Here is a 25,040-nt window from a genome sequence, read left to right on the forward strand (position 1 = left end):
AGATCATTACAAATTTGTTCCTTTGAACCTATGCACAATGTAGATATTCAGTTCTTATCATGGAAAACCTTGTTTCTTGTAGTCATTTCATCAGTAAAAAGGGTTTCTGAGCTTCCCGCCTTATCTTGTTAGTCTCCTTATCTAGTGTTCCATAAAGACAAAGCAGTATTGAGAACTTACTATGATTTTTACAGAAGGTAGTTTCTTCTCTGAATATTAATCAGGATATTGTGGTTCCTTCATTGTGTCCTTTCCCGAAGATTGATAAGGAATGTCTTTTGCATATCTTGGATGTGGTGAGGGCTTTGAAGTTTTATCTTCAAGCTACCAAGGATTTTAGACAATCTTCATCTTTGTTTATTCATTTTTCAGGACAGCATAAGGGTCCAAAAGCTTTTGCAGCAGCTTTGGTTTCCTGGTTAAAATGACTTATTCACAAGTCTTACTTGGAGCTGTATGTACCTAGCTCCTCATATCACAGCTCATTCTACTAGATCTGTTTCCACTTCCTGGGCTCTTAGAAATGAAGCGTCTATTGAAGAGATTTGCAAAGCTACTACTTGGTCTTCTCTCACCCTGCAGGACATTTCACAAAGTTTTATCATTTTGATGTTTTTGCCTCTTCAAAGGCTCCTTTTGGCAGGAAGGTTCTCCAGGCAGCAGTATCTGGTCAATGAGGTGCCTGCTCAGATTTTGTCCCACCCTTTTTCATTATTTAATTATATAATTAGCTTTGTTCTTCCAGATTTTCTGTTTCTTCTCCTTTTCTGGCTGTATGGCAGACTGAGGGGAATCAAGAAGTGGGAGGGTTTAAAGCATGCAAAAATAAATATGTTTTCCCTCACAGACAGAAACCATCTTTGATGACACACTGCAATTTCTGCTCATAGGCTTAGAATGGTAAGCACCCTTAATAACTAGTATTTTGCATACATATATATTTATTTCCCCTTTATTGACTCTCTCATTTGTTATGTTTTAAGGTACAATTTTTTTCTCTTAAAGAGACAGTATTGTTCCTTTAGATGGTAAATAGTGATGTTGCGAACATAAAATTTTCACAAAAGTTTGCGAACGGGCGAACCGCCATAGACTTCAATAGGCAGGCAAATTTTAAAACCCACAGGGACTCTTTCTGGCCACAATAGTGATGGAAAAGTTGTTTCAAAGGGACTAACACCTGGACTGTGGCATGCCGGAGGGGGATCCATGGCAAAACTCCCATGGAAAATTACATAGTTGATGCAGAGTCTGGTTTTAAGTCATAAAGGGCATAAATCACCTAACATTCCTAAATTGTTTGGAATAACGTGCTTTAAAACATCAGGTATGATGTTGTATCGATCAGGTAGTGTAAGGGTTATGCCCGCTTCACAGTGACAGACCAAATTCCCCATTTAACGCACCGCAAACAACCGCAAACAGTCCATTTGCACAACCGCAAACTCCCCATTTGCACAAGGTTGGATACCAAGCTAGCCATGTCCCGTTCCTTGTCCTCACTGATGTCATTGAAGGTCTCTTCCTCCACCCAGCACGTACAACACCAAGGGTCCCCGAAAGGTGACAACAAGCCCCCTGGGACGCCTTCTGTGTTTGGTCTTCCACCTCCTCAAAGCCACCTACCTCCTCTTACTCCTCTTCCTCAGACTCCTCTTTCTGCGTTGCCTCTCTCTGCATTATTATAAGGTGTGTTAAGTAGTACTATTCCTATCAGTTTAATCCCTGTTACATCCCCTATCAGGGGACGTGTATATGGCATGGATTTTAGGAACCGGGAGATGGAAAAAGATGCTTGGTCGGTCCTCCTACTTCAAATTTGGAGCACTGCGCATGCAATCTACTGTGCCACCAGATATGAGTGGTGTGTTAAGTAGTACTATTCTTATCAGTTTAATCCCTGTTACGTCCCCTACCAGGGGACGTGTATATGGCATGGATTTTAGGAACCGGGAGATGGAAAAAGATGCTTGGTCGGTCCTCCTACTTCAAATTTGGGACACTGCGCGTGCAATCTACTGTGCCACCAGATATGAGTGGTGTGTTAAGTGGTACTATTCTTATCAGTTTAATCCCTGTTACGTCCCCTGTCAGGGGACGTGTATATGGCATGGATTTTAGGAACCGGGAGATGGAAAAAGATGCTTGGTCGGTCCAACTACTTCAAATTTGGGGCACTGCGCGTGCAATCTACTGTGCCACCAGATATGAGTGGTGTGTTAAGTAGTACTATTCTTATCAGTTTAATCCCTGTTACTTCCCCTGTCAGGGGACGTGTATATGGCATGGATTTTAGGAACCGGGAGATGGAAAAAGATGCTTGGTCGGTCCTCCTACTTCAAATTTGGGGCACTGCGCGTGCAATCTAATGTGCCACCAGATAGGAGTGGTGTGTTAAGTAGTACTATTCCTATCAGTTTAATCCCTGTTATGTGTCTTTTTTATTGGTTTGGTTTTTGAAGCCACAGTGCTGCACCAGAGGCCAGAAAAATTAGGCATGTACACATGCCTGAAAAATTAGGTATTGCTGCAGCCGCTGCTGTAGCAGCGGCCAGAAAAATTGATGTTTGTTTCCCAGGCAGAAAGTGCCTTAAAACATTGCGGCTTGAACCCTAGTTGGTGGCGGATAAGTCACGCAAGTCATCCGGCATTCAGAGATAAATCAGAGATAAAATACAGCAGCGTGTGGACCATTTTTAGCCCAAGGCAGCTCATCTCATCAGGCCTTTTTTAGTCGAATGTATCGCCCAATGTCAGTCCCTTCGGGATCCATCCCTCATTCATCTTAATAAAGGTGAGGTAATCTAGACTTTTTTGACCTAGGCGACTTCTCTTCTCAGTGACAATACCTCCTGCTGCACTGAAGGTCCTTTCTGACAGGACACTTGAAGCGGGGCAGGCCACAAGTTCTATCGCAAATTGGGATAGCTCAGGCCACAGGTCAAGCCTGCACACCCAGTAGTCAAGGGGTTCATCGCTCCTCAGAGTGTCGAGATCTGCAGTTAAGGCGAGGTAGTCTGCTACCTGTCGGTCGAGTCGTTCTCTGAGGGTGGACCCCGAAGGGCTGTGGCGATGCATAGGACTTAAAAAGCTCCGCATGTCCTTCATCAACAACACGTCTGTAAATCGTCCTGTCCTTGCCGGCGTGGTCGTGGGAGGAGGAGGATTACTTTCACCTCTTCCCCTGTTAGATTCCCGTTTTGCTGTGACAGCACCCTTATATGCTGTGTAAAGCATACGTTTTAATTTCTTTTGGAACTGCTACATCTTTTCCGACTTGCGGTAATTCGGTAACATTTCAGGCAGTTTATGCTTATACTGGGGGTCTAGTAGCGTGGACACCCAGTACAGGACGTTCTCCTTCAGCTTTTTTATACAAGGGTCCCTCAACAGGCACGACAGCATGAAAGACCCCATTTGCACAAGGTTGGATGCCGAGCTACTCATGTCCTGTTCCTCGTCCTCAGTGATCTCACTGAAGGTATCTTCTTCCCCCCAGCCACGTACAACACCACGGGTACCAGATAGGTGACAACGAGCACCCTGGGATGTCTGTTATGGTTGGTCTTCCTCCTCCTCCTCAAAGCCACATTCCTTCTCTGACTCCTCTTCCTCACAATCCTCTTCCAGCGTTGCTGCTGGTCCTGCAAGCGATGCTGATAAGGCTGTTTCTGGTGGTGATGGTGGCAACAACTCTTCCTCTTAACGCTCATCTACGGCCTGATCCAGCACTCTTCGCAGGGCACGCTCCAGGAAGAAAACAAATGGTATGATGTCGCTGATGGTGCCTTTGGTGCGACTGACTAGGTTTGTCACCTCCTCAAAAGGACGCATGAGTCTACAGGCATTGCACATGAGCGTCCAGTAACGTGGGAAAAAAATTCCCAGCTCCGCAGAGGCTGTCCTAGCACCCCGGTCATACAAATACTCGTTAACGGCTTTTTCTTTTTGGAGCAGGCGGTCGAACATTAGGAGTGTTGAATTCCAACGTGTCGGCTGTCGCAAATCAAGCGCCTCACTGGCATGTTGTTTCACGCTGGATATCTGAAAAGTGCGCATGGCCGTGTTGGAACGCCTGAAATGGCCACACACCTTCCTGGCCTGCTTCAGGACGTCCTGTAAGCCTGGGTACTTATGCACAAAGTGTTGTACGATCAGATTACACACATCTTGCCATCTTGCCCAAATTCAATGCCGCCACCAAATTGCTTCCGTTGTCACTAACCACTTTGCCGATCTCCAGTTGGTGCAGAGTCAGCCACTGATCCACCTGTGCATTCAGGGCGGACAGGAGTGCTGTTCCTGTGTGACTCTCTGCTTTCAGGCAAGTCATCCCCAAGACAGCGTGACACTGCCGTATCCAGGATGTGGAATAGTACCCAGGGAGCTGGGGGTGCCGTTGATGTGGAGCAAGACGCAGCAGCAGAAGAGGTACCTTCCATTGCGGTGTCCCAATAGCTACAAATTTTTTGAACGCCTCAGACTCCACCAGCTTGTATGGTAAAAGCTGGCGGGCTAAGAGTTCAGACAAGCCAGCTGTCAGACGCCGCAAGGGGGTGACTTTGTGATATTGGCTTCTTACGCTCAAACATGTCCTTGACAGACACCTGACTGTGGGCTGGTGATGAGCAGGAACTGCTCAAGGCGAGAGACGGAGTGGCGGATGGTTGAGAGGGGGCAAGGAGGACAGCAGTGATTGACGTGGCTGAAGATGCTGGACCAGGAGGAGGATGGCGGCTTTGAGTTTGTGTGCTGCTTGTACTCATGTGTTGATCCCATAGGCGTTTGTGATGTTGCGATCATGTGCCTTCGCAAAGCAGTTGTACCTAGGTGGGTGTTGGACTTCCCATGACTCAGTTTCTTTTGGCACAGGTTGCAAATGGCATCGCTGTTGTCAGAGGCAGACACACACAAAAAATGCCACACTGCTGAGCTCTGCGATGACGGCGTTCTGGTGGTGGCAACAGCATGCGTTGTTTGGTGTGCTAATGCATGCTGTCTGACTGTGCCACTAGCTCCTTGCGACGACCTCCCCCTGCTTCCAACTCGTCTCCTCCTCTCTGTCTCACCATCTGAACTTTCCACCTGTTCTTCTCTTCTAGCGGGCACCAACGTGACATCCATGGACGCATCGTCATCATCAATCGCTTCACTTGTATCTGACAAATCAACAAAGAAAGCAGCAGTGGGTACAAAATCATCCTCATCACACCATACGTCCATGTCTGTAATGCTGCCTGACTGAGACATATCACTGTTATCTACATCCTCTGTCAATGATGGTTGCGCATCACTCATTTCTTCAAACTGATGTGTAAATAACTCCTCTGACAGATCAAGTGAAGCGGCTGTGGTGCTAGTGTTGGTGGCGGCGGCAGGCGGGCGAGTGGTAACTTGTGAGGAGCCCGAAGCTGGAGGAGGATGGTGCATCAAGGTTCCGAGCTGAAGCTATAGAAGATTGGGTGTCCTGTGTTAAAAAGTCAACTATGTCCTCAGAACTTTTCGAGTTCATGGTATGTGGCCTCTGAACACTGGGCATTATTCTAGGGCCAAAGGGAATCACAGCACCACGACCACGACGGCACCTGCGGGGTGGCCTTCCTCTGCCTGTCATTTTTTTTTTAAAATGTACACTTACACTACTATTAAACAAGATATGAGTGGTGGCACTGGGCAAGTGGACACAGTATACGCTGTGAGCCTGAGACAAAAAAGCATACTGATGTTTCACAGTCCAAAAATTTTTTTTTTTTTTAAATGTACACTTACACTACTATTAAACAAGATATGAGTGGTGGCACTGGGCAAGTGGGCACAGTATACGCTGTGAGCCTGACACAAAAAAGCAGACTGATGTTTCACAGTCCAAAAAGTTTTTTTTTTTTTAAATGTACACTTACACTACTATTAAACAAGATATGAGTGGTGGCACTGGGCAAGTGGGCACAGTATACGCTGTGAGCCTGACACAAAAAAGCAGACTGATGTTTCACAGTCCAAAAAGGTTTTTTTTTTTTTTTTTTAAATGTACACTTACACTACTATTAAACAAGATATGAGTGGTGGCACTGGGCAAGTGGGCACAGTATACGCTGTGAGCCTGACACAAAAAAGCAAACTGATGTTTCACAGTCAAAAAAGTTTTTTTTTTTTAAATGTACACTTACGCTACTAATAAACAAGATATGAGTGGTGGCACTGGTTAAGTGGGCACAGTATATGCTGTGAGCCTGACACAAAAAAGCAGACTGATGTTTCACAGTCCAAAAAGTTTTTTTTTTTTTTAAATGTACACTACTGTTACACCAGATATGAGTGGTGGCACTGGGCAAGTGGGCACAGTATACGCTGTGAGCCTGACACAAAAAAGCAAACTGATGTTTCACAGTCAAAAAAGTTTTTTTTTTTAAATGTACACTTACACTACTAATAAACAAGATATGAGTGGTGACACTGGGTAAGTGGGCACAGTATATGCTGTGAGCCTGACACAAAAAAGCAGACTGATGTTTCACAGTCCAAAAAGTTTTTGTTTTTTTTAAATGTACACTACTGTTACACCAGATATGAGTGGTGGCACTGGGCAAGTGGCCATAGTATACGCTGTGAGCCTGGCACACACGCTGGCAGGCAGGCAACTGCAATTAGATTACACAAGCAGACTGATGTTTCACAGTCAAAAAAGTTTTGTTTTTTTTAAATTTACACTACTGTTACACCAGATATGAGTGGTGGCACTGGGCAAGTGGGCACAGTATACGCTGTGAGCCTGGCACACACACTGGCAGGCAGGCAAGTGCAATTAGATTACAAAAGCAGACTGATGGTTCGCAACATCACTAATGGTAAATACTGATTTTAAAATTCAGTTGAAATGTGTTTTATGCAATCTTGTTATTGAACGCATTGCACATCTTTATCATTGCAGTATAGTTTTCCTAATGCATGCTAATTTTTTTTTATTTTTTTTAATGTACACTTACACTACTATTAAACAAGATATGAGTGGTGCCACTGGGCAAGTGGGCACAGTATACGCTGTGAGCCTGACACAAAAAAGCAGACTGATGTTTCACAGTCCAAAAAGTTTTGTTTTTTTTAAATGTACACTTACACTACTATTAAACAAGATATGAGTGGTGGCACTGGGCAAGTGGGCACAGTATATGCTGTGAGCCTGACACAAAAAAGCAGACTGATGTTTCACAGTCCAAAAAGGCTTTTTTTTTTTTTTTTTAAATGTACACTTACACTACTATTAAACAAGATATGAGTGGTGGCACTGGGCAAGTGGGCACAGTATACGCTGTGAGCCTGACACAAAAAAGCAAACTGATGTTTCACAGTCAAAAAAGTTTTTTTTTTTTAAATGTACACTTACGCTACTAATAAACAAGATATGAGTGGTGGCACTGGTTAAGTGGGCACAGTATATGCTGTGAGCCTGACACAAAAAAGCAGACTGATGTTTCACAGTCCAAAAAGTTTTTTTTTTTTTTAAATGTACACTACTGTTACACCAGATATGAGTGGTGGCACTGGGCAAGTGGGCACAGTATACGCTGTGAGCCTGACACAAAAAAGCAAACTGATGTTTCACAGTCAAAAAAGTTTTTTTTTTTAAATGTACACTTACACTACTAATAAACAAGATATGAGTGGTGACACTGGGTAAGTGGGCACAGTATATGCTGTGAGCCTGACACAAAAAAGCAGACTGATGTTTCACAGTCCAAAAAGTTTTTTTTTTTTTTAAATGTACACTACTGTTACACCAGATATGAGTGGTGGCACTGGGCAAGTGGCCATAGTATACGCTGTGAGCCTGGCACACACGCTGGCAGGCAGGCAACTGCAATTAGATTACACAAGCAGACTGATGTTTCACAGTCAAAAAAGTTTTGTTTTTTTTAAATTTACACTACTGTTACACCAGATATGAGTGGTGGCACTGGGCAAGTGGGCACAGTATACGCTGTGAGCCTGGCACACACACTGGCAGGCAGGCAACTGCAATTAGATTACAAAAGCAGACTGATGTTTCGCAACATCACTAATGGTAAATACTGATTTTAAAATTCAGTTGAAATGTGTTTTATGCAATCTTGTTATTGTACGCATTGCACATCTTTATCATTGCAGTATAGTTTTCCTAATGCATGCTAATTTTTTTTTATTTTTTTTAATGTACACTTACACTACTATTAAACAAGATATGAGTGGTGCCACTGGGCAAGTGGGCACAGTATACGCTGTGAGCCTAACATAAAAAAGCAGACTGATGTTTCACAGTCCAAAAAGTTTTTTTTTTTTTAAATGTACACTTACACTACTATTAAACAAGATATAAGCTGTGAGCCTGACACAATAAAGCAGACTGATGTTTAACAGTCCAAAAAGTTTTTTTTTTTTATAAATGTACACTTACACTACTATTAAACAAGATATGAGTGGTGCCACTGGGCAAGTGGGCACAGTATACGCTGTGAGCCTGACACAAAAAAGCAGACTGATGTTTCACAGTCCAAAAAGGTTTTTTTTTTTAAATGTACACTTACACTACTATTAAACAAGATATGAGTTGTGACACTGGGCAAGTGGGCACATTATACGCTGTGAGCCTGACACAAAAAAGCAGACTGATGTTTCACAGTCCAAAAAGTTTTTTTTTTTTAAATGTACACTTACACTACTATTAAACAAGATATGAGTGGTGGCACTGGGCAAGTGGGCACAGTATATGCTGTGAGCCTGACACAAAAAAGCAGACTGATGTTTCACAGTCCAAAAAGTTTTTTTTTTTAAATGTACACTACTGTTACACCAGATATGAGTGGTGGCACTGGGCAAGTGGCCATAGTATACGCTGTGAGCCTGGCACACACACTGGCAGGCAGGCAACTGCAATTAGATTACACAAGCAGACTGATGTTTCACAGTCAAAAAAGTTTTGTTTTTTTTAAATTTACACTACTGTTACACCAGATATGAGTGGTGGCACTGGGCAAGTGGGCACAGTATACGCTGTGAGCCTGGCACACACGCTGGCAGGCAGGCAACTGCAATTAGATTACACAAGCAGACTGATGTTTCGCGGCATCACTAATGGTAAATACTGATTTTAAAATTCAGTTGAAATGTGTTTTATGCAATCTTGTTATTGTACGCATTGCACATCTTTATCATTGCAGTATAGTTTTCCGAATGCATGCTAATCCAACTTATATTACTTTTTCCTCTAAAGATATCTTCACTCCCTCTGTTGTTTTCAAGGAAGTTTAGGACTAACAAGAAATAGGCAGCTAAGGGGTTACTATAGCACTCACTCTCACTCAAAGAAGTCAAAAATAAAATCATACATACTTTATTATTTATGTTTTAAAATCTAGGATAAATATCCCTAGGAACCTTTTAATTACCCACAACCATGTATTAAACTAAAGTTTAAAAGTAAATTATGGCCGCCAAACACTCTTCTGTTTCCTGGCCGAGAACTGGATACATCGGCGTCAGGTGGCTGGAGTGAATGGTCGACCTATAATCAAAAGTGCGGAACAAATGCGTTTCGGCTCTAATGTCGCCTTTCTCAATGTTACACTTTCTTTGGAAAAATGAGTAAGCAGAGGCTTTGGGGTGCAGGACTTAAATATCCATAGAAAAATTGCTCTCTACCAATCCGGTACACTTCCGGGAACCTCCGCCTCCATGACAGCCAGTCAGCTTGTACTTCGGCACACGCCTATGGATAGTAGTGTTGTGATTGGAGGAATATCGAGTGATATTGAGCTTATCTATGAATTGCCTGCACTTTGAATGGAATGATATAATGTGAGCATTAAAAACATAAAGAATTCTAAACTGATGTGGTAACATATATCTATGCTTAAATACTCTAAACGTAGTAAGTACAAATAACGTAAGGATTGATTGTTAAAAGACTTCCACAGACTTTAATAAATTTATGATTAGATTATTAGGAAACACAAAATAACTGTAAGGTACTTTTAAAGTACTCACGACCAGATTCCCACTGGTTTAGTGGTATATAGTTATGTCCTCACTATGTTTGTGCACGTACTAATAATTCCAAATCTAAAAAAGTACATATTTTCAATTTACAGAACAGGAATTTCCACCAATTTTTGCCATTAAAAAGAACATCAGGGAATAATTATCTACCTATCTATCATACGGCAGTGTTCAGTCTCCCTAATGCCAAGTTACAGGTACAAGGTGGGCAATATATGTTTATTCAGTACATAGATTATGTTTAAATGCTCACAAATATTTAGATATGCACCCAATAATTGTTAAATTCATTCATGCCATTGGGTATAACCGAGTTCAGCTTGAAAATCCATTTGGTTTCCATTTTTAACAATCTTTGCTCGGTGTCCCCACCTCTTATCCCAGGTTTTAGTTTTTCAAGTCCCCAACATTTCATTGCATTGGTGTTCCCCTTATGAGACATTAGAATATGTTTGGCTACACTAGTGATTTGTTTCTTCTTTTCTATATCTCTCTGGGCTGTCCTAATATTGCTAAGGTGTTCAGTCATACGTGTGCCCAGGCATCGTGTGGTCATGCCAACGTAGAGTAAATCACAGCTGCAGGATATGCAATAAATCACATTAGTGCTTTGACAATTAATATGTTCTTTTATTGCCCATTTTTTACCAAACCTATCCATTATATATTCTTTTTTAACCATATGTTGGCACACTTTACAGTGTCCACATGCGACAGAACCTTTGTGTATAGGATCCCTTTTAGCATTCCTATCGTAATGACTAGTGACTAACTTGTCATTAAGGTTGCTAGCTCTCCTATAAGTCACCAGTGGTCTATCTGTTAACAATGGTCTCAATAATGTATCCTGGGTCAGGACATGCCAATGTGTTTTTAGAATGTTGGTAATCTTATCACTCTGAGGTGCATATGTCGTGATAAACCTGATTGGGGTATTACTTTCTCTTGATCTTGGAGTGAGTAACTCCTTTCTATCTTTCAGCAATGCATTATTATATGCCTTGGCTAGTATCTTTCTTGAATAGCCTCGTTCTAGCAGTCTCTGTCTCAAATCCCTAGCTGATTCTTTATACTTCTCAATAGTGCTGCAGTTATGTCTTAGACGAATGTATTCCCCCATTGGTAACCCTTTAATAGTATTAGGGTGGTGGTAGCTACTTGCATGTAGGATATTGTTGGTAGATGTAGGTTTCCTATATGCATTTGTTGCAATGGAGTTATCAACCTTCTCAATATAGAGGTCTAAAAATTCAACCTTAGACTTTTCCACAGTAGATGTAAGGTATAATCCAAAGGGATTATTGTTGAGACTATTAATGAATTCAGTCAAAAGGTGTTCAGGTCCATCCCATACAAAGAATATATCATCTATATACCTGGACCAGTGGGATACGTGTTGGGTAAGATGTTTAAGATCCTCATGGAAAACCACGGTTTCCTCCCACCAGCCCAGGTATATATTCGCGTATGTAGGGGCACACAACGTGCCCATGGCCGTGCCACATACTTGTAAAAAGAACTTGTCGTCAAAAACATAAAAGTTATGTGTCAAAACAAATTCCAACAAATTGAGCAGAAACTCTTTCACCTCTTGACTTATATTGGTATTTTTGGATAAGTAATAAGAAATCGCTCTACATCCCCACTGAGTCTTAATGCTTGTGTAGAGCGATTCTACATCACAAGTAACCAATAGCGAAGAATTCATATCAAGCTTCAAATCATTCACTTTATTTAATAGGTGCATGGTATCCCTGGTATAAGATGGAAGAGATTCCACAATGTATCTCAGCCTTGCATCTATGTATTTACTAGCCTTCTCCGTCAAAGATCCAATCCCAGAGACTATAGGTCTCCCGGGTGGTTTTAACATGTTTTTATGGACCTTATCCAAAATAGCCACACTTTATTTATTGCCCAAGGTCCATAAAAACATGACGCCGATGTATCCAGTTCTCGGCCAGGAAACAGAAGAGTGTTTGGCGGCCATAATTTACTTTTAAACTTTAGTTTAATACATGGTTGTGGGTAATTAAAAGGTTCCTAGGGATATTTATCCTAGATTTTAAAACATAAATAATAAAGTATGTATGATTTTATTTTTGACTTCTTTGAGTGAGAGTGAGTTCTATAGTAACCCCTTAGCTGCCTATTTCTTGTTAGTCCTATAGTTATTTTATAAGGGGTAGCACCGGAATTTATTCTATATTCCAGTCTCACCTAGTTTATAGTGTAGTGCCAGTTTTTCCTTTTTTTGTTCTTTCAAGGAAGTTTGTCAGATTTTGCTTCAGGATTTAAGGACTTTGTGTGCTCTGCTGTTTTGGATGTGTTGTCGACTATGCTTTCTCTATGCGCAAACTAACCTGCTCTTAAAGTCTTCCTACTAGGGATTTAACGTCCCATTCTAAATCCCTAAAGCATGGTTCAAAGGATCTTTTTAACCATTCAGTTTTGGTCTCCACAAATACGTTCTCTGAGGGTGAATATTTTCTAATTACCGGTGGTCTCTCCCTGATCAGGTCCCAGATTTTTAATCTTTTCTGCTTAGGTTGGAACTCCTTCGTTCATTACTAAGGCAGTTTTATGTTCTCTAGCAGTTCAGGATTCTAAGCTGAAAGGAAAAATCCATTAAGTAATTGGATCTTTTCTTCAAACCTGCTCCGAAAGCATTTGTGGTATTCCCAGTACTAGAGCAATTACGAAGATATTTTTAAGGAGTGGTCTAAGCCTGGTATAGATTTTTGGGAGACAATCCCAAGGTGACATTATATATTTCCTCCTGTGCTAGATCTTAAGATCCACATGTGCAACTGGTGGATGCTCTAGTGGTTCCATGGCATTTTCTTCTCATTTACCGGTTTCCTACTTTTGTTCTGCTTCCCAGAAAGTTGCACACATTTGCCAAGATATGGCATCAGTCATTCCGATTGCTTCACCCTGGCCCTGAAGTACCTGGTAAGCAGATCTGGTTCAGACATCCAGTTCTCCACCTTGATCTCTACAGTTAAGAAAAGATCTTCTGTCTCAAGATCCCTTCTTCCATCCAGATCTCAAGGCTCTAAATTGACTGCTTGGACATTGAACATTTCATTCTGTGAGGTTTCACAGTTATCAATACTTTGATCCAAACAAAAAAGCAAGTAACTAGAAAGATTTATCACAAGGTATTAAAAAAAAAACCTTTTTTGACTGTGAAACATCAGTCTGCTTGTGTAATCTAATTGCAGTTGCCTGCCTGCCAGCGTGTGTGCCAGGCTCACAGCCTATACTATGCCCACTTGCCCAGTGCCACCACTCATATCTGGTGTAACAGTAGTGTACATTTAAAAAAAAAAAAACTTTTTGGACTGTGAAACATCAGTCTGCTTTTTTGTGTCAGGCTCACAGCGTATACTGTGCCCACTTACCCAGTGCCACCACTCATATCTTGTTTAATAGTAGTTTAAGTGTACATTTAAAAAAAAAAAACTTTTTTGAATTTGAAACATCAGTCTGCTTTTTTGTGTCAGGCTCACAGCGTATACTGTGCCCACTTGCCCAGTGGCACCACTCATATCTTGTTTAATAGTAGTGTAAGTGTACATTTAAAAAAAAAAAAACTTTTTTGACTGTGAACATCAGTCTGCTTTTTTGTGTCAGGCTCACAGCGTATACTGTGCCCACTTGCCCAGTGCCACCACTCATATCTTGTTTAATAGTAGTGTAAGTGTACATTTAAAAAAACAAACAAACATATTTGGACTGTGAAACATCAGTCTGCTTTTTTGTGTCAGGCTCACAGCGTATACTGTGCCCACTTGCCCAGTGCCACCACTCATATCTTGTTTAATAGTAGTGTAAGTGTACATTTAAAAAAAAAAAAACTTTTTGGACTGTGAAACATCAGTCCGCTTTTTTGTGTCAGGCTCACAGCGTATACTGTGCCCACTTTCCCAGTGCCACCACTCATACCTTGTTTAATAGTAGTGTAAGTGTACATTTAAAAAAAAAAAAAAAACCTTTTTGGACTGTGAAACATCAGTCTGCTTTTTTGTGTCAGACTCACAGCGTATACTGTGCCCACTTGCCCAGTGCCACCACTCATATCTTGTTTAATAGTAGTGTAAGTGTACATTTAAAAAAAAAAAAAAAAAAAAAACATTTTTGGACTGTGAAACATCAGTCTGCTTTTTTTGTGTCAGGCTCACAGCGTATACTGTGCCCACTTGCCCAGTGGCACCACTCATATCTTGTTTAATAGTAGTGTAAGTGTACATTTAAAAAAAAAAAAAAAAATTAGCATGCATTAGGAAAACTATACTGCAATGATAAAGATGTGCAATGCGTACAATAACAAGATTTTGTCTGTAACAATTGAGAAGCAAAAATGTTTTGCTCTGCATAAAGCTTTTTTTTATTTACAGTATATAATACAGGCACATAGCTTTTCTTCCATTTAATGTTGTGTACAATTCTAAAGTGAAATTTCAGAGGAGGCTAGAAAGATCTAATAAAATACGGTAGTCTGTTTTTCTAAACCAATTTTGTTTTAAGTATTTTGTCTTTTATGCCAAAAATTATTATATGGAATTTATATTATCCTGGTTTACTTGCAGATCTACAAAGACTCACCCAGGTCCAGTTGTACATTTAAGTGATATGCCTAGAGATGAAGGAAAGGTAAGAATTGATATAGTTGTTACTGAAACATCATGCCATTGAATAGATACACATTTAGATTTCATAACTGCAGTTTAGTCATACGATTTGCTAAGTTTTAATAACAGATAATCCCATATGATGTAAATGTATAGATAAAGATATAGGATGTCTGACACCTAGCATTGCTGACATGTGCAAAGGGTTAAATGTATGCAGTGACCAGAGCACATTAAATCATATGAGAATTGATCAGTAAAAAAATTAGATTTCAGGATTGATCACAGAAACTAAAAGTGAGAATAAATTCATGTGATAAATCGTTTCTGAAAGGAACCTATACAAAGGTCCCCTTTGCTTCCCACCTATAATGGCTGGCATTGGATTGATAATGACATCTGGAGCTTTATTTAAAATGGTTGTTACCAATAAGGCCCCTATATGTGCCAGCCACCAGCAGAGCTATTCCCCAACTACAGTGTTTGTGTTCTCATAAGTGCCATAGGTGGCATTATTTTCCAGAGAATCCATAGAAGCGTTTATTATACCAATAGAGCTTGGTTGGAAGGGGTTTATTCAAACTTCCCATACTTTGTTGCATATGTGGGCAGCCGCAAAAAAACTGCATTGCAGAAGGGGTGAGGGGGGGGTCAAGTGGATCTTGGTTTTTGCAACTAATTGGAAGTTTTTTTAAAACAGTTTTCACACTCTCTTCTTGAACTTGCATTTCCTATCTTCCTTCCTGAAAAAAAGCAGAAAAAAGGTGTTTCCCCCAGCATGTACTGGGCTACAGAAAAAAAAAAAGTGTTTCTTGGATACTCTTTGGTGGGGTACAGCCCTAGTCCTTTTTTAAACCTCTTACCTGTTATTATAAGCCCCTCCCTTCTGTTAAAGTGGCCTGTATAAAGGGCCAGTTTACGAGTGGAGCGATAGTTTGCACGTTAAAACAGCTAGAAGTATTTCTTTTTTTACAATTGTGGAATTGCGCTCGTATTAAGAATTGCTATAACAAATAGAGTCTGAGAAGTTGCAAATGCAAAATCGCATTCCTCTATAGACTTCAATGGACCCGTAAACCAATCCTCAGAGATGGGGAACATTGTCAGATTAGAAGTTTTCTTCCAGGATAACCTTCTATGTGGCTTGATTCATGTGTCCTTCACAAAGATGAATCTGCCCAGTTTCAGCCTTGCTGAAACACCCCCAGATCTACCCCTAGCACTCTCCTTTTATAGGTACTATAGGTAGAAAGAAGTATTGGTTACTTTGGATATTGAGGAGTCTGGTCCTCTTGATAACAAAACCAGTAAACGTTTACATTCTGTTTATAGACCTCCTGTGATTACTCCTGAGTTTTTTCCTGTTCCTGATGCTATTTCTGATATGATTGCTAAGGAATGGAATAAGCCTGGTACTTCTTTTATTCTTTCTTCTAGGTTTAAAAGGTTGTACCCTTTGCCAGTGGCTAAATTAGAGTTTTGGGGAAAAGTCCCTAAGGTTGATGGAGCTATTTCTACTCTTGCCAAACGTACTACTATTCCCATGGAAGATAGTACTACTTTTAAAGATCCTTTAGATAGGAAAATTTAAACTTATCTAAGGAAAGCTTATTAATATTCTGGTTATATTCTCAGGCCTGCCATTTCTATGGCTGATGTTGCAGTTGCATCAACTTTTTGGTTGGATAGCTTAGCACAACAGGAAACCGATCCTGATTTGTCTAGCATTGTTTGTTTGCTTCATCTGTAATGCTTTTTTTGCTATCATCAAAATTGATGTTTAATCTACATCTTTAGCTATTTGAGCTAGAAGAGCTTTATGGCTCAAATCATGGAATGCTGACATGGTATCTAAATCTAGATTACTATCTCTATCTTTCCAGGGTAATAATTTATTTGGTTCCCAGTTGGATTCTATTATTTCCACTATCACTGGGGGAAGGGATTTTTTTTGCCTAAAGCTTCTAAGCGTTTTCGTTCCTTTTGTCAGAATAGAGAACAGAAAATCACTCCTTCCCCTAAAGACTCTGGTTCCAATTAGAAGCCATCCTTAAGTTGGAATAAATCCAAGCCTTTTAAGAAACCAAAGCCAGCCCCCAAGTCTGCATTAAGTTGCGGCCCTCAATCCAGTTCAGCTGGTGGGGGGCAGATTGAAATTATTTCAAGACATTTGGGCAGATTCTGTTCAAAATCAGTTGATTCAGAGCATTGTGTCTCAAGGGTATCGAATAGGTTTCCGAGTAAGACTTCCTGTTAGAAGATTCTTTCTTATGTTCCAACAAATCCTGTGAAAGCTCAGGCTTTTCTGAAGTGTTTCAGATCCGGAGCTTTCAAGAGTAATTATACCAGTTCTGCTTCAGGAACAGGGTCTGGGGTTTTATTCAAATCTATTCCTTGTACCAAAGAAAGAAAATTCATTCAGACCAGTTCTGGATCCGAAGTTCTTGAATCGTTTTGTAAGGGTCCCAACTTTCAAGATGGTGACTATAAGGACTATTTAGCCTTTTGTTCAGCAAGATCATTATATGTCCACAATTGACTTACAGGATGCATATATTCATATTCCGATTCATCCAGACCATTATCGGTTTCTGAGATTCTCTTTTCTAGACGAGCATTACCAATTTGTCGCTCTTCCATTTTGCCTTATGACTGCTCCAAGAATCTTTTCGAAGATTCTTGGTGCCCTTTTATCTGTAATCAGAGAGCAGGTTATTGCGGTGTTTCCTTATTTGAACGATATCATGGTTCTAGCTCAGTCTTTACATTTGGTAGAATCTCACACGGATCAACTAGTATTGTTTCTTCAAAGACATGGTAGGAGGATCAATTTACCAAAGAGTTTCTTGATTCCTCAAACAAGGGTCACCTTTTTAGATTTCCAGATAGATTCAGTGTCCATGACTCTGTCTTGAACAGACAAGAGACAAATTAAGTTGTTTTTAGCCTGTCTAAACCTTCAGTCTCGGTCATTCCCTTCAGTGGCTATGTGCATGGAAGTTTTAGGTCTCATGACTGCAGCATCGGATGCGATCCCCTTTGCACGTTTTCAGATGAGACCTCTGCAGCTTTGCATGCTGAAACAATGGTGCAGGGATTATACTCAGATACCACAATTGATATACTTAAATCCCAACATTCGACTCTCTCTGTCCTGGTGGTTGGACCATCATCGGATTTTTCAAGGGGCCTCTTTTGTTTGTCCTTCCTGGACTGTGATCTCAACAGATGTAAGTCTTACAGGTTGGGGAGCTGTCTGGGGGTCTCTGACAGCACAAGGGGTTTGGAAACCTCAAGAGGTGAGGTTACCAATCAATATTTTAGAACTCTGTGCTATCTTCAGAGCTCTTAAGGCTTGGCCTTTATTAAAGAGAGAACTTTTCATTCGCTTTCAGACAGACAATATCACAACTGTGGCATATGTCAATCATCAGGGAGGGACTCGCAGTCCTTTGGCAATGAAATAAGTATCACGGATACTTTCTTGAGCAGAATCCAACTCTTGTCTAATTTCTGCAATTCATATCCCAGGTGTAGACAATTGGGAAGTGGATTATCTCAGCTGTCAGGCTTTGCATCCGGGGGAGTGGTCTCTCCATCCAGATGTGTTTTTTCAGATTGTACAGATGTGGGGTCTTCCAGAAATAGACCTGATGGCTTCCCATCTAAACAGGAAACTTCCCAGATACCTTTCCAGGTCCAGGGATCCTCAGGCGGAGATGGTGGATGGGTTAGCAGTTCCTTGGTCTTACCAACTTGCTTATATTTTTCTGCCTTTACTTATTCTTCCAAGGGTGATCTCCAAAATCATAATGGAACAATCGCATGTGTTTCTGATAGCACCAGCATGGTTTTGGTATGCGGATCTTCTCCGGATGTCCAGTTGCCAACCTTGGTCACTTCCTTTAAGGCCAGACCTTCTGTCTCAAGGGCCGTTTTTCCATCAGGATCTCAAATCGCTAAATTTGAAGATATGGAGATTGAACGCTTAGTGCTTAGGCATAGAGGTTTCTCTTGTAAGGTGTATCCAGTCCACGGGTTCATCCATTACTTGTGGGATATTCTCCTTCCCAACAGGAAGCTGCAAGAGGACACCCAAAGCAGAGCTGTCTATATAGCTCCTCCCCTAACTGCCACCCCCAGTCATTCTCTTGCAGCTCTCGACAAGATAGGAAGTATCAAGAGATATGTGGTGACTTAGTATAGTTTTACCTTCAATCAAAAGTTTGTTATTTTTAAACGGTACCGGCGTTGTACTGTTTTACTCTCAGGCAGAAATTAGAAGAAGAATCTGCCTGGAGGTTGATGATCTTAGTGGTTTGTAACTAAGGTCCATTGCTTTTCTCATGCATAACTGAAGAGTATGGGAAAGACTTCAGTTGGGGGAACGGTTTGCAGATTACCTGCTTTGAGGTATGTTCAGTATATTTATTTCTAGAGAGATGATAAGATCTAGAAAATGCTGACAGAGCCTTGTATAATTGAAGTAAGCCTGATGCAGTGATTTAACAACGACTGGGTTCATGCTTACAAAAAAGGGTAATATTCATGTTAATACTCATATTTCTTAGTGACAAAACGTTTACATGTTATATAGAAAGAACGTTTTTTCTCTGAGGGTGATAAATCGTTTTTTGGGGCCTAGTTTCCACATGGCTAGTCAGATACTCCTAGGAGTATTTTCTTAAGGCCCTCTGACATCGAGTGCATGGTGGGAGGGGCCTATTTTCGCGCTCTAGATGCGCAGTTCATATTCAGACTGAGACATCCAGCTTCCCTAAAGGAGTCCTCTGGCATCTGAGGACCACTATAGAGGAATTATTTCTTTCCTAAATCGTATTTGAGGGCAGGTAGGAGCCACAGCAGAGCTGTGGCAAGGTGTTTAACTGTTTATTAACGTTTTTTAACGTTTTTCAAATCCGGTTTGGGGCCTAAAGGGTTAATCATCCATTTGCAAGTGGGTGCAATGCTGCTTTAGTCCCTTATACACACTGTAAACATTTTGAAGAGTTTACTACTTTTTAACACTGTTTTGCAGTTTATGTGATAGTTTTTTTCTCTTAAAGGCACAGTACCATTTTTATTTAATTGCTGTTTCACATTTATGCTTGCTGGTCTCATTACTAGTCTGTTAAACATGTCTGACATAGAGGAAACTCCTTGTTGAATATGTTTAGAAGCCATTGTGGAACCCCCTCTTAGAATGTGTACCAAATGTACTGAAATTTCTATAACTTATAAAGACCATATTATGGCATTTAAAGATTTATCACCAGAGGTTTCTCAGATTGACAAAAGGGAGGTTATGCCATCTAGCTCTCCCCACGTGTCAGAACCTATAACTCCTGCTCAAGTGACGCCAAGTACATCTAGCGTGTCCAATGCGTTTACCTTACAAGACATGGCGGCAGTTATGACTAATACCCTCACAGAGGTATTATCCAAACTGCCAGGGTTACAAGGAAAGCGAGACAGCTCTGGGGCTAGAACAAATACAGAGCTTTCTGACGTTTTAGTAGCTATGTCCGATATACCCTCACAATGCTCCGAAGCCGTGGCAAGGGATTTGCTATCTGAGGGTGAGATTTCAGATTCAGGGAAGACGTTACTTCAGTCCGATTCTGAAATGACAGCCTTTAAATTTAAGCTTGAACACCTCCGCTTATTGCTCAGGGAGGTTTTAGCGACTCTGGATGACTGTGACCCCATTGTAGTTCCAGAAAAATTGTGTAAAATGGACAAATACTTTGCAGTGCCTGTTTACACTGATGTTTTTCCAGTCCCTAAGAGGTTTTCGGAAATTATTACTAAGGAATGGGATAGACCAGGTGTGCCGTTCTCTCCCCCTCCTGTTTTTAAAAAGATGTTTCCCATAGATGCCGCCATACGGGACTCGTGGCAGACGGTCCCTAAGGTGGAGGGAGCAGTCTCTACCCTAGCTAAGCGTACAACTATCCCCGTCGAAGACAGTTGTGCTTTCTTAGATCCTCTGGATAAAAAATTGGAGGGTCTCCTTAATAAAATTTTTATCCATCAAGGATTTATTCTCCAGGCTCTTGCATGCATTGCCCCAGTTACTGCTGCAGCGGCTTTTTGGTTTGAGTCTCTTGAGGAGGCTCTACAGGTGGAGACCCCGTTAGATGATATTTTAGACAGGATTAAAGCTCTCAAGTTAGCTAATTCCTTTATTTCTGACGCCGTTTTTCATCTAACCAAACTAACGGCTAAGAATTCAGGTTTTGCCATTCTGGCGCGCAGGGCGCTATGGCTTAAGTCCTGGTCAGCAGACGTTACTTCAAAGTCTAAGCTTCTTAACATCCCCTTCAAAGGACAGACCCTATTCGGGCCAGGCCTGAAGAAGATCATTTCTGATATTACTGGAGGAAAAGGCCATACCCATCCTCAGCTTCCTCTAATGCAAAACAAGAGGGAAATTTCACCCAGTCCAAACCAGTCTGGAGACCTAACCAGGCTTGGAAAAAGGGGAAGCAGGCCAAAAAGCCTGCTGCCGCCTCTAAGACAGCATGATGGAGTAGCCCCCGATCCTGGACCGGATCTAGTAGGGGGCAGACTTTCTCTCTTCGCCCAGGCTTGGGCAAGAGACGTCCAGGATCCCTGGGCATTAGAGATTGTTTCCCAGGGATATCTTCTGGACTTCAAAGCTTCATCTCAAAAGGGGAGATTTCATCTCTCACAATTATCTGTAAACCAGATAAAGAGAGAGGCATTCTTACGTTGTGTTCAAGACCTACTGGTTATGGGAGTGATCCACCCAGTTCCAAGGGAGGAACAGGGGCAGGGCTTATATTCAAATCTGTTTATAGTTCCCAAAAAAGAGGGAACTTTCAGACCAATCTTGGATCTCAAGATCCTAAACAAATTTCTCAAGATGGAGACTATCCGAACCATCCTCCCTATGATCCAGGAGGGTCAATTTATGACTACTGTGGACTTAAAGGATGCTTATCTCCACATTCCGATTCACAGAGATCATCATCAGTTCCTCAGGTTCGCCTTCCTAGACAGGCATTACCAGTTTGTGGCTCTTCCCTTCGGGCTAGCCACGGCACCAAGAATCTTTACGATGGTTTTAGGATCCCTACTGGCGGTTCTAAGGCCACGAGGCATAGCAGTGGCTCCTTAACTAGATGACATTCTGATACAGGCGTTGACTTTTCAAATCGCCAAGTCCCATATGGACATTGTTCTGGCCTTTCTGAGGTCTCACGGGTGGAAGGTGAACGAAGAAAAGAGTTCTCTCTCCCCTCTCACAAGAGTTTCCTTCCTAGGAACACTGATAGATTCAGTAGAAATAAAAAAAATTCTGACAGAGGTCAGGTTATCAAAGCTTCTAACTTCCTGCCGTGCTCTTCATTACACTTCTCGGCCGTCAGTGGCTCAGTGTATGGAAGTAATCGGCCTAATGGTAGCGGCAATGGACATAGTTCCATTTGCCCACCTACATCTCAGACCACTGCAACTTTGCATGCTCAATCAGTGGAATGGGTACTACACAGATTTGTCCCCTCTACTAAATCTGGATCAAGAGACCAGGGATTCTCTTCTCTGGTGGATCTCTCGGGTCCATCTGTCCAGGGGAATGAGTTTCCGCAGGCTAGAGTGGACTATAGTGACAACAGATGCCAGCCTTCTGGGCTGGGGCGCAGTCTGGAACTCCCTGAAGGCTCAGGGTTTGTGGACTCGGGAGGAAGCCCTCCTTCCGATACACATTCTGGAACTGCGAGCGATATTCAATGCTCTTCAGGCTTGGCCTCAACTAGCTGCGGTCAGGTTCATCAGATTTCAGTCGGACAATATCACGACTGTAGCCTATATCAACCATCAGGGGGGAACAAGAATCCCCCTGACAATGTTGGAGGTTTCAAAAATAATTCTATGGGCAGAGGTTCACTCTTGCCATCTCTCAGCTATCCATATCCCAGGTTCACTCTTGCCATCTCTCAGCTATCCATATCCCAGGAATAGAGAACTGGGAGGCGGATTTTCTAAGTCGGCAGACTTTTCATCCGGGGGAGTGGGAGCTCCATCCGGAGGTATTTGCCCAGCTGATCCAACTATGGGGCAAACCAGAACTGGATCTGATGGCATCTCATCAGAACGCCAAGCTTCCTTGTTACGGGTCCAGGTCAAGGGATCCCCAGGCAGCGCTGATAGATGCTCTAGCAGTGCCCTGGTCCTTCAGCCTGGCTTATGTGTTCCCACCATTTCCTCTCCTCCATCGTCTGATTGCCAAGATCAAGCAGGAGAGAGCTTTGGTGATTTTGATAGCACCTGCGTGGCCATGCAGGACTTGGTATGCAGATCTGGTGGACATGTCATCCTTTCCACAATGGACTCTGCCGCTGAGGCAGGACCTTCTACTCCAAGGTCTATTCAAATGGCCAAATCTAATTTTTCTGCGGCTGACTGCTTGGAGATTGAACGCTTGATTTTATCAAAACGTGGTTTCTCCGAGTCGGTCATTGATACCTTGATTCAGGCTCGAAAGCCTGTCACCAGGAAAATCTATCATAAGATATGGTGTAAATATCTTCATTGGTGTGAATCCAAGGGTTACTCATGGAGTAAGGTCAGGATTCCTACGATATTATCCTTTCTCCAAGAAGGATTGGAGAAGGGATTGTCAGCTAGTTCCTTAAAGGGACAGATTTGTGCTCTGTCTATTCTTCTGCACAAGCGTCTGGCAGATGTTCCAGACGTTCAGGCGTTTTGTCAGGCTTTAGTTAGAATCAAGCCTGTGTTTAAACCTGTTGCTCCACCATGGAGTTTAAATTTAGTTCTTAAAGTTCTTCAAGGGGTTCCGTTTGAACCTCTGCATTCCATAGATATCAAGCTTTTATCTTGGAAAGTTCTGTTTTTGGTAGCTATCTCTTCGGCTCAAAGAGTTTCAGAGTTATCTGCCTTACAGTGTATTTCCCCTTATCTGATCTTCCATGCAGATAAGGTAGCTTTGCGTACCAAACCTCGGTTTCTTCCTAAGGTGGTATCTAATAAGAATATTAATCAGGAGATTGTGGTTCCGTCACTGTGTCCTAATCCTTCTTCAAAGTAGGAACGTCTATTACACAATCTTTACGTGGTTTGTGCTTTAAAGTTTTATTTACAAGCTACTAAGGATTTTCGTCAAACATCTGCATTGTTTGTTGTCTACTCTGGACAGAGGAGAGGCCAAAAGGCTTCGGCATCTTCTCTTTCTTTTTGGCTGAGAAGCATAATCCGTTTAGCTTATGAGACTGCTGGCCAGCAGCCTCCTGAAAGAATTACAGCTCATTCCACTAGAGCGGTAGCTTCCACATGGCCTTTTAAAAATGAGGTCTCTGTTGAACAGATTTGTAAGGCGGCAACTTGGTCTTCGCTTCATACTTTTTCTAAATTCTACAAATTTGATACTTTTGCTTCCTCGGAGGCTATTTTTGGGAGAAAGGTCTTGCAGGCAGTGGTGCCTTCCGTATAAGTTCCTGCCTTGTCCCTCCCTTCATCCGTGTCCTAAAGCTTTGGTATTGGTATCCCACAAGTAATGGATGAACCCGTGGACTGGATACACCTTACAAGAGAAAACAAAATTTATGCTTACCTGATAAATTTCTTTCTCTTGTGGTGTATCCAGTCCATGTCCCACCCTGTCACTTTAAGGCAGGTGTTTTTTATTTTTAAACTACAGTCACCACTGCACCCTATAGTTTCTCCTTTTTTCTTGCTTGTCTTCGGTCGAATGACTGGGGGTAGCAGTTAGGGGAGGAGCTATATAGACAGCTCTGCTGTGGGTGTCCTCTTGCAGCTTCCTGTTGGGAAGAAGAATATCCCACAAGTAATGGATGAACCCATGGACTGGATACACCACAAGAGAAAGAAATGTATCAGGTAAGCATAAATTTTGTTTTCTCTGACTTGGTGATTAATACTGTTGTTCCTTCTTTGTGTCCTAATCCTAAGAATGCTCTTAAAAGATCTTTACATTCTTTGGATGTTGTAAGACCTTTGAAATATTATGTCAAAGCTACTAAAGATTTCAGGAAGACTTCTAGTCTATTTGTTGTTTTTTCTGGTCCTAGGAAAGGTCAGAATTCGTCATCTACCATTTCTTTGGAATCTTGGTTAAAGCTTTTAATTCACAAGGCTTATTTGGAGGCGGGACAGTGTCCGCCTCAGAGAATTACAGCTCATTCTACTAGATCAGTCGCTACTTCTTGGGCTTTGAAGAAGAAAGCTTCGGTTGATCAGATTTGCAAAGCAGCAACTTGGTCTTCTTTGCATACATTTACTAAATTTTACCATTTTGATGTATTTGCTTCTTCTGAAGCAGTCTTTGGTAGAAAAGTTCTTCAGTCAGCTGTCCCAGTTTGATTCTTCTTA

At 41.7% G+C, this 25,040-nt stretch overlaps 1 protein-coding gene across 1 annotated transcript in view; it reads left to right on the forward strand.

The window, feature by feature from the left end:
• Positions 1-25,040, forward strand: part of STXBP5L (syntaxin binding protein 5L) — a 1,275,950-nt gene that overhangs the window by 423,499 nt on the left and 827,411 nt on the right. Inside the window, exon 6 of the mRNA XM_053705139.1 lies at positions 14,625-14,688. Within this exon, the coding sequence (XP_053561114.1) occupies positions 14,625-14,688 (64 nt within the window). The remainder of the gene's footprint in view (positions 1-14,624; positions 14,689-25,040) is intronic.

This window comes from Bombina bombina, chromosome 3, assembly GCF_027579735.1.
Source record: "Bombina bombina isolate aBomBom1 chromosome 3, aBomBom1.pri, whole genome shotgun sequence".
NCBI classification, from domain to species: Eukaryota; Metazoa; Chordata; class Amphibia; order Anura; family Bombinatoridae; genus Bombina; species Bombina bombina.